The following is a 14,459-nucleotide window of genomic DNA, read 5'->3' on the forward strand; positions in this document are numbered from 1 at the left end:
TCACTTCCATTCAAATAGCATTTTGGGGGCTAACTGCCCCAAGCACAGTGGCCAGAGAATAGCAATCTGAGTCGCCAGTACTCCTTGGCCTCAAAAGATGCTCTGTGTTTCCCTTAAGGAAGAGACACTGAACTGTGAGCCAAGTAATTGACTTCCAGACGTCTCTATTTCTAACAGGACAGGGTTCTGAGTTGGGTGGGGCCACACTGGCTTCTGGAAGCTGCGGACAGAGCTTGAGCTAACGGGCTGTGGACGAGCCAGTGCTGTGTCACCCAGCTGCTGCCTCGACTTTCCAAAATTAATACGGTGGAAGTCAGCCTTGACATCGGGAAGAAAGGAGCCCATTAGGGAAACCTGAGCGTTGGGGGGCCAGCTGACCTTTCAATACCCCGTGCCCCTATGCTGATTGTACAACCTTACAGAGAACTTTACGACTTGGTGTATAATCTCGTTCCAACCTCAGAACCCAGTATGTCAGGGAGCAGGAAATATTCCTTCAATTTACTGATGGAATTGAGATGCAGAGACAATTAAAGACACGGCGCGACTCATAAAATGGGACCGAAATAAGGCCTCGGGTCTCCTGAATTAGACCAGGGCTCTTGGTACGATTATTTAAGCTACTTTGAATTTATTTTCAGCTTTTATTAATTAACAAAAAATAAAAAGACAACAACTAATCTGGGGAACCTGCTGCAATACGCTGTCTCCTCTCCTTGTCACTGTGACTTTTTTCTGGAGTGAGGATTCAGAACACATTCGTTGTTTTCCTCTCCTTCTCGCCTCCCATATCCCACAATTACTGAAAGTTTTCTCAAGAGATCAGTGTTTACTCTCCTTACTCAAGAGATAACCAGCTGCCTCTGGCTAAGGGATGCTGCGCAGACTGTCTTAATTTGGAAGTTTTCACTCGAAAGAAGCAAAACTAATTCCAACGGGTCTGGACGGTTATGAATTTTACTGACTGGAAAGGCAATTTGATTCTGAGACTTAAACACACGTTCAAGGATGGACTGCAAGATGCTGTACTGAGCAGACCCCTCAGAATGGGACCACTAGGCCTCCTGCTGCAAAGGGTCATGGAGGGCAGTAGGAGGGGTTATGTTGGATCCTTGGGGTTGTGGAAGGTCAGAGCATATACACAGCTTCACAGTTCTGGGCTTAGAAGGATCTGTGGTTCCATGTGTCCAGATTTGGGGGGCAAGGGATTAAATCAAGACAGGACATGATCTGTGGGGTTAAAGGGCAGCCAGGCTTTGGTTTTAGTTGGATGAGGGGAAAGTTACTGGATATGGGAATTTTCAGAGGCCTTAAAAGGGCAAGCTTCAGGCATGGCTTGATCAGGGACCAGGCTCCATTTCTCTAAGATCGTCTTGGTGCTTCCCTCCTCCCAGCTTTGGATTTGTCCCAAGTACTTCTCCGTGGCTCCAAGACGACCACTTGAGAATGTGCTTCCTCACTTAGCAGTCGAGATCTAGGTGGTCTCCACATCTCCTCGGCCCAGACTGGCTGGAGCCTGCCCTTAACCCTAAGCTGAAACCACTGTTCGCACACCTGTCCACTGAGCAAATCTCTCCCTGTCAGCAGAAGCTCGTTTCTCTGCGTTCCCAGAGCGAGCACCTGTGTCATGCTCCCCACGTTCTCCCTGCAGAGGCTCCTTCCCTGACCCACTGTCTGCTCACTGCAGGAGAGGGGGACTGGGTCTTCATGCCTTTCACAAAGTGCCTAGCAAAGGCCCTAACAAATAGATGTTACCAATACTTATTGGAAGAAAGCGGGGGGAGGGGTGGAGGAGGGGCCAAAGAAGAGAAGAAGGACTGTGGTCTGGTCTCTAGGAAGAGGCAGCCTGGACTCACAGCATCTCCTCAACTTGCCTCTGGAATTCCCTTCCCCTCGTCCAGGTCACTGTGAGGAACCGCCACCATGGGAACACGAACGTGAACCTTTAAAGAGAGTCTACCATTTCACGCTGGGGCAGACGGTTCATTACCAGTGCGCCCAGGGATTCAGGGCCCTACAGACCAGTCCTGCTGAAAGCACCTGCATGATGATCAACGGGGAGCTGAGGTGGACCAGGCCCAGGCTCAAGTGCATACGTGAAGGGGAGCACGGTCAGGCTTCAGGTACAGAGGTGCCCGGGCCCAGGGCCCGCCGCCTGGCTGCTCCCTGACCCACCCGCCACGTGGTCCTGGGCAAGCCGCTCCCTCTCCTGGGGCCTCGGTTTGTTCTTACTCTAGAAAACGGATGAGATGAACCGTAAGGTCTCCATGCCCTGGGGTCCCCCATTTCCTGATGGGGATAAAGAGCAGGATCTGAAAGAGGAAGACAGGCATCTTCCAGAGGGCCCCCCCACCCCCACACGGCGTTTCTAGCTGATCCTGAAATTCCCCCTCTGCTTCTAAGCTACCAAGACTTCCTCATTCAAAAGGGAAAGTCCACCTGCCCTGCATATGTTTCCAACTTGCTGATACGTGATGTAAATCCAGCCTCCTTCTATACCAGGAGAAAGCCACCCCCCTTCTTATGTGAGTCCCACCTGAGCTTTGCCAAAGTGCAGACGTGCAGGGCAGGGACTTTTCAAGCACAGACACACAGGCACACGCTTGTGTGCTCGTTCACACACACGGACACGCCACCTACGTTGAGTTCTTCTGCTACTTTTGTCCTCAAATCGTATTACCATATCTACAATCAAAAGGCCCCCCATTGGGCCCTAACTGTCGGTGGTTTCTTTGCTCGCCCCCATTGCCCAGGCCCCACACCTCCCTCTTGGATCTTCTTGTTGGGGTGCTGTGTTTCTTTCCCATAGCCTGCCCCCCCGCCATGAGTCACACTGCCCACCAGGCGTGTCCACGAGCAATGGGGAATCTGTCACAAAGAAAAGCTCTCCTTTTGGGCATTTCTACTTTAATAGGCTTCCCAGGTGGCCCTAGTGGTAAAGAACTCTCACCTGCCAATGCAGGAGACATAAGAGGTTCGATCCCTGTGTTGGGAAGATCCCCGGAGAAGGAAATGGCAACACACTCCAGGATTCTGGCCTGGAGAATCCCATGGACAGAGGAGCCTGATGGGCTACAATCCAGAGGGTCGCAAAGAGTCAGACAAGACTGAAGCGACTTAGCACGCACACACTTTGCTTAATGGTTTGATGGAATTTGTATTAGGATGACCCAATTCCAAGCTGCAGACAGCAACCAGAGCTGAGTAGGAAGTTCGGGGAGAAAGCTGCTCAGAGCTCCAAGGAGAGCCAGAGTCAGGGTCACAGGTCCCTCCCTCCCGCTCTGCTGGGGTCACTGAGCCACTTCACTGTGACCCTGATGGGGACCGCAAAGCCGAGACACACCTCAGCTACCATGTCTGGGGTCAGCTGAGGAGGCGGAGGGGGTGGGTGGGAGACCCCAGAACCCCACTCCTCACCTCTGCCCCACAAGCATCCTTCTTCTCTCCTCCAGATGACGCAGAGCCTCAGGAGAGCACGGAAGCTCCCCCTGGGAGTGGAACTTTCTTACCAACCAGGATGGCAGGGACCACAGGTACGGCTGGCATTCTTGGAAGACAAAAGCCTGGCTATTAAACTGTGAGGCAGGAGAGGGAAGAGCTGGCCTGGGAGTTGCCCCCTGGTGCTAGAGACGGTCCCACATCTGCACACGACCTCCCAGGCCTCAAACACGGTCAGTGTCGCCAGTGTCAGAGGATAAGCAAGTTGGAGGGCAGCAGCTCGAGGCAGAAGAACGAGATGTTCAGAAGTTGGGCCAGGGCTCCCCTGGCCTCTCGCAGGTCTCCAGCGGCCTCCGAGTCCCCTGCCTCCAGAAGCCTGGACTCTCACAGCCCCAGGCAGCCCCACAGCCAGCATCCACAAGCTCCTCCCCCTCTCTTGCAGATTTCCAGAAGCCCACAGATGAGATTGCAACGCTGGATACGTTCATATTTACCACTGAGTACCAGATTGCAGGTGGGTAGTGACCCAACAGAAACCTACACATTTGCTTGGTGGGTGGTGAGCTGCTTGGTGAGTTAGTCTAAATGAACTCTTTACACTATATGATATATAAACTCAAAGACGAATCCAGAGCATAACGTGACTCAGAGTCACAGGCACGGCTGTGGTGAGTCAGCAGTGAGGTCTCCAACCAGCCTCAACCAGAGCCTCCTGACCAGCTCCCAGAGGACAAACACCCAGCACCTGGATGTGAGTGGAGGGAGGTGGCGTGCCCAGCGCAGGAGAGAAAAAAACACACCAAGACCACTCCAGCTGCCTTCTGGTGGGAGCCAGAAACAGGCTTTGAGGGAAACAAAAAAAACCCCCAAACACCAAAACGGAGCTCTTCGAGTAGAATGCTGGTGACCAGGGCCTGGGGGTGAGGCAAAGAGAAGACGGTGACAAAGGGCACGGACTTCCTCAGCAGAGGAGTCGGTCTGGGACAGTCAGGGTGTGGGGATCACAGCAACGATGCTGTGTCGAGGACTTGAAAGTTGCTAACAGTAAATCTTCAACGTTCTTGGCACAGAAGAGAAATAGTAATTACAATATATTTTGCAATAAAAGTGCACACCTTAAAATTACAGCCTGTTACAGGTCAATTATATCTTACGGGGCGGATGAAGGGAGAAAAACAGGCTCTGAGGCACGTCTGAGACCGATAGATGGATGGCTGGATGGATAACCGCCAGCTCCAGGGCAAAGGAAAGAGTGTATGGGAAACAGAGATGCTTTCAGGAGATGCCAAGTGTTTATCACTTACCTTTATACTCATCTTGATGTTTCAACATTTCTTTCACCCCTTGCGGGCCTCACTCAAGTTCTCTTTAACTGAGGCTGGGCCTCTGACCCTCTCTGAAGAGGGTGCCTGTCAGCTGCTCCCTGAGAAGGAGGGGAGTCCCCTTGGGAAAGGTTGGGGCCCTTCTGATCCATACCCCCAGGTCCTGGTCCTGCAGCCTCCAGGGAAGCCTGGCCAGGAGGGAGCTGCGTTCTGAAAAGGGGCTGCGGAGACCGCGGCGCTCACCTCCCCAGAAGCACTGAGCTGGGTGTGGAGGGCTGGGGGCACCGACACGCGGGAAGGGGCTCTCTCAGCCCCGGGGCCGCCTCCCTGACCTGCTTCTCTGTCCGCAGTGGCCGGCTGCACCCTCCTGCTCGCCAGCATCCTCCTCCTGAGCTGCCTCACCTGGCAGCGGAAATGGTGAGTAGTTGTGAAACAGAGAACTGCCTGACACTGTGTGAGTCCCCCAGACGCCCAGAACTGCAGTCTTCTGGGAGACGGGAGCAGACACCTCAGACTGACCCAGAGAGCTGTTCCAAATGTTAGTCACTCAGTCGCGTTCCACTCTTTGCGACCCCATGGACTGTAGCCTGCCAGGCTCCTCTGCCCATGGGATTCTCCAGGCAAGAATACTGGGTTGCCTGTATTGTGGCAATACAGGGTTGGTTGCCATTCCCTACTTCAGGGGATCTTTCTGACCCAGGAATCAGACCCAGGTCTCCTGCATTTCAGTCAGATTCTTTACCGACTAAGCCAACAAAAGCCTTCTTAGAATCCAATGCCATCTGAGAGCGCCCTCTTGTGGCCAAATGAAATACTACTTTCTTTCTTTCTTTCTTTTTTTTTTTTTTTTAAGCAATTGGTAGCATTCAGAAGGCAATGGCACCCCACTCCAGTACTCTTGCCTGGAAAATCCCATGGACGGAGGAGCCTGGTAGGCTGCAGTCCATGGGGTCGCTAAGAGTCGGACACAACTAAGCGACTTCACTTTCACTTTTCACTTTCATGCATTGGAGAAGGAAATGGCAACCCACTCCAGTATTCTTGCCTGGAGAATCCTGGGCTGCCGTCTATGGAGTCGCACAGAATCGGACAGGACTGAAGCGACTTAGCAGCAGCAGCAGCAGCATTCAGAAAAATAAGATCGTGGCAGCCGGTCCCATCACTTCATGGCAAATAGATGGGGAAACAATGCAAACAGTGATAGACTTTAATTTGGGGGGCTCCAAAATCACTGAAGATGGTGACTGCAGCCATGAAATTAAAAGACGCTTGCTCCTTGGAAGGAAAGCTATGACCAAACTAGACAGCACATTAAAAAGCAGAGACATTACTTTGCCAACAAAGGTCTGTCTAGTCAAGGCTGTGGTTTTTCCAGTAGTAATGTATGGATGTGAGAGTTGGACTATAAAGAAAGCTGAGCACGGAAGGACTGATGCTTTTGAACTGTGGTGTTAGACTCTTGAGAGTCCCTTGGACTGCAAGGAGATCCAACCAGTCAATCTAAAGGAAATCAGTCCTGAATATTCATTGAAAGGACTGATGCTGAAACTCAAATACCTTGGCCACCTGATGCAAAGAACTGACTCATTTGAAAAGACACTGATGCTGGGAAAGATTGAAGGTGGGAGGAGAAGGGGACAACAGAGGATGAGATGGTTGGATGGTGTCACAGAGGCAATAGACATGAGTTTGAGTGGGCTCTGGGAGTTGGTGATGGACAGGGAAGCCTGGTGTGGTGCAGTCCATGCGAAGAATCGGACACAACTGAGCTACTGAACTGAACTAGGAGTTGGTGATGAGATGGAGCTGGCTTACAAAGGCTCCTGAAAGCCAAAAGTTAGGTGTTCTGGAGTTTTGCAATCTGCTTTTAAGTTTAGCCATTATTAAAAACTAAAATATTAAGCTTACAATTAAATAAGTTTAGTACAAAGTCAATAAATATTCAAAATTAATCACTTTCTAATTATTTTATTGCCTTTGACTACTTTATTCTCAGGGTTGTTTGCATCTGTGTACCTGTGTTGAGGAAACACTGCCTAGATAATGACTTTACATTGTGCCTCTCTCCCCAGCTCTGTATGCAGGACATATTGACACTGGGTGTGGTGGGGGTTTTTACACCACGGAGGTGAGCAGACGGTTTCCGAGAGCTGGTTGTTAAGCATTTGCCTGCATGCCAGTTCCTGCAGCCTCACCCCATGGGAGCTCTTAGCCAGATAGGAGGTAACCAGATGCTGCTGAGAGCTGTCTGACAGGGTTGCCACTAGCCTCGTGCGGATACTTCATACTTTAAACTTAAATAAGTTAAATATGATTAAAAGTTCGGTTTACATGTGGCAGTAGCCACATTTCAGGTGTTTGATAGCCACATGTGGCCACCTCGTTGGACAACACAGATATGAAACACTCCCATCTTCACAGAAAGTTCTTACAGCACAGTCCTGGCTAGAAACTAGCAGTTTTCAATTCAGGAAATCCCCTTGGCACAGCTAGCTGTGCTATGATTTTTCCTTTTCTGCAGCTATTGTCTTCTACTCCCAAAAAGTTTTATAGAACAGCTCCTGTGTAGATGTGGGTCAGAGGGCACACACTTGCAGTTAGGAAATGGCCAAGTTCTGGGGAATCTGACGCAGCAGCTTAGGTGACTACAAGCAACAGCAGTGTATCTATATACTTTAGAGCTGCTAAGAGACTAGCTCTTGAATAGTCTCACCACCAAAAAAGAAATGACAACCACGTGATGTGATGGAAGTGTTAGCTTAACAGCAACGTGGCTATTATGTCACAACACATAAATGTATCAAATCAACACACTACACCTTAAACGTCCACAGTGTTCATTGCCAATTATCTTTCGATTTTAAAAGGACTCAGAGACTATCTCCTGTGTACAAGGCACTTGGTAGGGGCCTCAGGATGATTAAGAAGGGCCTCTGCTCTCAGGAGCTTATAGACCAGTCCAAGAGAAGAGAAAATAAAAGAGAGAGACTTGAAATGCAATTTGTGAAAGCCTAAGACTGAGGCGTTACAGAGAATGAAGAGAGAAATGACACAGACCATCCTGTTGGGGGGCGCCCAACAGGCTTTCAGAGCTGACACAGGCAGACAGGTGAAGAACAGCAGGAGCAGCTGCAAGGCAGAGGCACAGGAGGAGAAGGGAAGCGTCCTAAAGGGCAGGAGGCCATCTGCGAGGGTCTGGCAGTTCTCCGCACTGAGGGGTAAAGTGCACGGGGCAGTGGTCACAGTGCCCCGACGTGTGATGGCCAGAGACCACGTCCTGGAAGATCAGGCCAGACTGGGGAACTCAGGCCCATCCTGAGGGCAACAGCAGCCACAGAAGCTGGCTGATGTGGTAAATGGTAGCCTCGGCATTTGAATGGTCCGGCCACCAGAAAGGCTGGATTGAGGGTGGTAATAGTGGTGGCAGTTTGATATTTATGCCGGAATAAATCCACCCAGGGGACGAGGAGAGGCTGGACCAGGTTGGGGGCATCAGCTAAACCAGAGGAAAAGAATGGAGAGACACATAAAGGAGTCAGGTTAGCAGAGTCTGGTGGCTGATTGGAAGTGAGTGTGAAGGAGGAGGGTCGACTCGAGATGCGGCAGGTACCCACTCCCCAGGGACTGTCATCACCACCTACTGGGACAAAATGCAGAGTGAGGATGTGCACCCCGTGAGGAGCAGCCCCCGAGCACAGCCCACCTTTCAGCCCCTCCCCAAGACCCACCAGCTCCCCCACCTGTAATCCGCCAGACCTCGGGCTCATCTTCAGCCCCACAGGCTGCACAATGACTGGGTCACGTCCCCGTGAGGACCACGGGGCTGCCGGTCTTGACTTCTAGAGGGATGATCAGTGGGATGGTCAGGGTATCCTGAGGTGGGACTTAAAGTTAGCGGGTCAGTGGGGCTTGGGATGCTCAACCCACATCAGTTTAGTGAGATCATATTGGTGTTGATGCAGCATTCCACCCATGACTATGACTTGTATCACCACAGGAAGAAGAACAGAAGGACAATCTAGAAAACCAAGGGCCAGAAGAAGTCAAGAACAGCCCACAGATGTCATGGACCGCAATCAAAATCAAAGAAGCTAAACACTCATCCAAGAGGCCTTTCCTGATCCGGTGGGCTCTGGAAAGCTCTGAAGTCACAGAACAGAACACCGGGCAGCTGCAACCCCATCGTGAAGCCAGCCCTGTGGTATCAGCCCTTGAGGTGGATCTGCGTCTAGGCAGCAAGTCCAAGGTCGCTGGAGGAACGGGGAGAGACAACCAGAACTCTTGCTCCTGTTTCCATGTATATGCGTTCACTAGACCACAAGTAGCATGGAGCTCTCTCCACACCATGTAGAGTATAAAGAAGAGTAGTTTCATGCTAAGAGCATCCCGACTTCCCAGGTTAGAAATCCCAAGGAAAGCCCTAACACTGATGTAAATAGACACACATGCTCTCTGCCCAGGTGAGTGGACTTTGTCCCTGGATCCACATAAGTCCTTTCCAAGCCTCTGGTTGACCAGCCCACTCTCCTGCTCATATGCCCCCAAAGGAATCCTTTTGACCTTAGCCCAGTCCTCCAAGCTAGCCCCCTCTACTGAACCTTACAGTTTGAATTTCTAAAGAACAGATTCCCTGGGGGAGCAGTCTTTGGGTGACCGCAGAAGACAGCAAGCAAACCCATGGAACTGTTGAGCTTCAGAGTTTGAAAGGATTTCACTGGAGTTAATGCCAGGAGAAGGGGGAGAAGCTGGGTCCACGTAGTGGGTTATCCTTAACATTTAGCTTCAGCTGTTTGTGACTGGCTGTTCTAAGAGCTTTTCCTCTGGGATTGCTATAAATGATGCTCCACATTCGGCTACCACAAATCTGATGTTTACGGACAGACACACAGTGTGCAAATGTGTACATTTGCAAAGAGGTGTCATAAAAACACTGATAAGGGAGCAGTACATCTAATGTTTATGGGAGGAAAGAAAGAAAGAAGGATGGGGGCAGGGGAGCGCATGTAATTACGGACGAGGTCACATAAGTGACCCTCACACTGTGAGCAAATTAAAATTGCCTGGAGAACTTGGTGAGATCTAGAAGCCTGGGCCCATCTCCAAAGTTTCTGAGTCAGCAGGTCTGGGGTGGGGCTTGAGAATCCATATGTCTAATAGGTTACATGGGATGCCAACCCGGGACCACATTTTGAGAATCATCGTGTTTATACCTCTCCATACCTGCTGACCCTCAACCCCCAATGGAAAAGCCAACCTTGGGGGTTGAGATTTCAGTGCAAGTTCAAACTCTTGCCCAAGATATCAATTCTCAATCAGTTGACAGATGTCCTGGCTGAACAAAATCACATGATGAAGGAGATTAATGAAAAATTTAAATCAGCAGCCAGTTTTCATTTCTGAGAGGGCAGGAAAGTGTTACCAAAAAATGCACAGGTATTAGCAGGTCTATATCCAGGTTAAAAAGAGCTTTTCTGTTCTTTCTGTGACCAACCAAGTACAATCAGAGTCCATCATCAGCGTTCCCTGACATGTATGTTTTCTGGGAAAGTGAGTAAAATGTTTTTAACCTTATTTATCTGACTTGAGTAAAACTGGATTATCATTATTCATTTTGTGGGGGGGAGTCTGTGAGATCAAAATTTTTTCATAATACAGGTGACCCTTGAAGAGCATGGGTTTGAACCGCGTGGGTCCGCTTACATGTGGATTTTCGTCAACAGTAAATCCTGCGTGCTATTCAATCCGAGGTTGGTTGAATCTGTAGATGCAGAACCAGGGATATGTAGAAACCGTGGGTATGAGGAACCAACTATAACGTGGATTTTTTTACTGCACAGAGAGGGTCATTGCTCCCAACTCCCGGGCTGTTCAAGGGTCAACTGTGAGTAAGATGTGATTTGCCTTCTCGTTCTTACTCCCTTACGAGTGCGTGGTGGGGTTTTCCAGAAACTACATGATACATGATGATGTCATCGCTCTGGTGTTAACATAAAATAAGTTTATCACTATTGTTGATGGAAGAATTAATGAATAATATTTTTAAAATTTCTTGGTGTTTTAGCATCTAAGTATGCTAAGTATCACTAGATGTAACTATATAAACAAAAAGTTTTGGGAGCCCTCAATACTTGTAATAACATACAGAGGTCCTGACAGTTAACAAGCACACCCTCACTGGTCATTTCAGCAAGGCAAATCAGGTACGTATGTGTACACACACACATGGGCATGCACACACCTGTGTGCAATGGAATATTACTCAGCCGTAAAAATAATGAAATGATGCCATTTTGAGCAACATGGATAGATCTAGAGATGATCATACTAAGCAAAGTAAGTCCGACTGAGAGAGACAAATATTGTATGATATCACTCATACGTGGAGTCTAAAAAGATACGAGTGATCTTATTAATAAAACAATATGTTTTGACATACTGTTTTATATGACAGACATAGAAAACAAACTTATGGTTACCAAAGGGGAAGTGGGGAGGGATAAATTAGGAGTTTGGGATTAACATATAAATACTACTATATAGAAAAATAATTAACAAGGACCTACTGTATGGCACAGAGGACTCTACTCAAAAATCTTATAATAACCTATAATGGAAGAGAATGTAAAAGAAGAACATTTATATATATATATACTTGAAACTAACAGAACATTGTAAATCAACTATATTTCAATAAAATTTTTTTAAAAAAGAAATGCAAATCAAAACCACAGTGAGATGGTTCTACCCAGTAAGATGACTTTAAGGAGAAAAGAAAAGAAATAACAAATGTTGACAAGAATATGGAGAAATAGGAACCCTCATACATTGCTGGTGGGAATGCCAAATGGTGCCGCCATGGTGGTAGTAGTTTCTGAAAAAGTTAAACATGGAATGACCACATGGCTCAGCAGTTTCACTCCTGGGTATATTACCCAGGGGTGAAGAAAACCCATGTGCACACAGAAACTGGTATAAGACTATTTATAACAGCATCTCAGCCAAACACTCAAGAGATGGAAACAACCCAAACGCCCCCCAGTGGATGAGTGGGTAAGCAAACCGTGATCTCTGCACACTGCAATACGGCTCAGGCACAGAAAGGAATGAGGCCTTCAAGAAAGGCTGCCATGTAGATGAGCCTAAAGAACATGACGCTAAGTGGAGGAGGCCAGACATAAAATGTCACGTGCTGTGTGATTCCCTTTGTACAAAATGTCCAGAAGAGGCAGCTCCAAGGAGACTGAAGCAAACTACTGCTCACCAGGGCTGGCGTGAGTGGTTGCTTAACGGGTACAGGGTAGTAAATCTTCCCAGGTGATGCAGTGCTAAAGACCCCGCCTGCCAATGCAGGACTGTACGAGACTGTAGGGAAGATCTGCTGGAGAAGGGAATGGCTACCCACCCCAGCATTCTTGCCTGGAGAATCTCCATGGACAGAGGAGCCTGGTGGGCTACATAGAGCACACGGACATGACTGAGTGACTAAACAACCACAAAACAGCCCAAAGACGGGCATGTCTCAGACCCCATTTAAGAAAAAATCTGAAGGGAAACCTAGAGAAAACCCAGGGAAAATCAGGGGGAAAAAACAACTACACCACAGGCAGTTTCACCCTCTGACATCCCAGGCATTGTAAGCATTAAACACAGCCTAATTCCTACATCAACATACAAAGCCTCCCACCAAAGGCCTACTCACCTCAGCTCCTGCTACCTGGGACATCATATCCAGCTCTCAACAGAAAAGTGCAAGCATGCTAGGGAATTCCCTGGTGGTTCAGTAGTGAAGACTCAATGCTTTCCCTGCTAAGGGCCCTGGTTCGATCCCTGGTCAGAGAACTAAGATCCCACAAGACAAGCAGTGGAGAAAAAAAATAAATTACAAGGCAAGCTAAAAGGCAGAAAGTACAGTTTGAACAGACAGAGCCAGCGTCAGAACCAAACACAGACATGGCAGAGATGCTGGGATTACCAGGTTGGGAATTTAAAACAACTGTGGAAGATAAGTCATTCTAACAGAGATTGCTGTGTGACTCCCTAAATCCATCTTTCCCTTAGCCCCAGGTTTTAGGGGGACACAGTCCTCTCCCAGCTGAGGATTACATTTGCCAGCCTCCCTTGGGCTTCAGTGCGTCCTGTGACTAAGCTCTGCCCCAGGAGACGTGAGTGTGGTAAAGCAAGCAGTCTCTAGGATGCGCCCTTGAAGAGAACTGGTATGTCCCGCCCCTCCTTCACCTCCTCCGCTGGCCGGCAGATGGCCTTGGTGGTGGGAGTCAGACCAGGAGTGGGATCAAAACGGAAATAACACCAAAGGAGCCAGGATGTCTGGCATGGCGGGGCCATGCCAGGACTGCTTATACTTGTACTGGATGTGAGACAGAAATAACCTCCCCTGGGGGCAGATTGGGAGTTTGGAATGGACATGTTCACACTACTGTATATAAGATCGATCAACAAGGACCTACTACATAGCATAGGGGACTCTACACAATACTCTGTAACAACCTCAATGGGAAAAGAGTTTGAAAAAGAATAGATACATGTATATGTATAACTGAATTACTTTCTGTACATCTGAAACGTATGCAACACTGTTAATCAATTATGCTCAAATATAAAATAAAATTTTTGAAAAATAAAATGCAGATGTAACATTTATAACAGTTTCTCTTGCATCTCCTGCATTGGTAGGCAGATTCTTTACCACTGAGCCACCTGGGAAGCCCTTTTAACAGTCACAACTGCCAAAAAGAAAGAAAGGAATACTCTCCTTTTTAGGCCATTGTGATGTCTGCCCTTGTTAGAACAGCTATATCAACGCCCCACAACATCCACCCCTACCAATATCAGAGACAGACATGCCTCGCCCCCAACTTTGGCTGATATGGTCTTATCAGTATCCAAATATTTTCAGTGGGAAATGAGACAAGAATGATCGTGCAACATTTAAACAGACTTTCAAGTAAGTACATGTTTGCTGTTCATAAATATTATCTAAAAAATTTCTCCCTCCAGGAGGTAAACAAGTTCATCCAAGGAAACAGCATTGACACTCCGTGCTCATGTGACTACTTCCTTACTAATCTTCAGAGAATGACTGCAGTTAGTCTGCAGTGTCCCTGAAGGCTTTCCAAAAATGTGGGCTCACATGGGGATGTTCCAGGCAGACAGTCCTTTCTGGCTAAGCTAGGAATCAGAAAGAGGGAGGGCTGAGATTTGCAGAGCCAATCCCCTTGTTACTCCATTCCTCCTGTGAAAGAGTGCAGTGCAAAATGTACGTCTTTTTCTTTCTACAGTAGTAAATTATCCTACTTACATAAGTTATCCTAATGCTACGAGGGTAGGATAACAGAGTATACCATCTGGAAAAAAAATAGGCTAAGAACTACCTTCAAGCAGTCAGGCAAGACGGATGGCTACTAATTTCCATTAGTAGAGTCGGAAGAGAGAAGCTGGCTTAAGTCCTTTAGATTACCTTGAAAGAACAGACCCCAATATGAGAAGTTATAAACTATCTGAAATCTTCAGTGGAGTGCTTCACAGCCACGGGATTAACTGAGAAAGTAAACACCGCTCATCAGCAAGGGAGTAGAAGATGCAGCCGCAGATAGGTGATGACTTCTGTCCTTGCACGCCCGGGTCTCTGCTGTGAGGGGCTGTGTCTTTGCAGCTTCCCACTTGCTCCTGCCCTGGCTGTGG

The 14,459-nt window shown here is 48.3% G+C and overlaps 1 protein-coding gene across 1 annotated transcript in view; it reads left to right on the forward strand.

Moving 5' to 3' along the window:
* The window catches only part of IL2RA (interleukin 2 receptor subunit alpha), a 45,324-nt gene extending 34,993 nt beyond the window's left edge, over positions 1–10,331 (forward strand). The window contains exons 4-8 of the mRNA NM_174358.3: positions 1,902–2,123; positions 3,453–3,533; positions 3,881–3,952; positions 5,111–5,177; positions 8,758–10,331. Coding sequence (NP_776783.2) covers positions 1,902–2,123; positions 3,453–3,533; positions 3,881–3,952; positions 5,111–5,177; positions 8,758–8,782 — 467 coding nt within the window. The 3' untranslated portion in view covers positions 8,783–10,331. The remainder of the gene's footprint in view (positions 1–1,901; positions 2,124–3,452; positions 3,534–3,880; positions 3,953–5,110; positions 5,178–8,757) is intronic.
* The last annotated feature ends 4,128 nt before the right edge of the window (positions 10,332–14,459 follow it).

This window comes from Bos taurus, chromosome 13 (assembly GCF_002263795.3).
Source record: "Bos taurus isolate L1 Dominette 01449 registration number 42190680 breed Hereford chromosome 13, ARS-UCD2.0, whole genome shotgun sequence".
NCBI classification, from domain to species: domain Eukaryota; kingdom Metazoa; phylum Chordata; class Mammalia; order Artiodactyla; family Bovidae; genus Bos; species Bos taurus.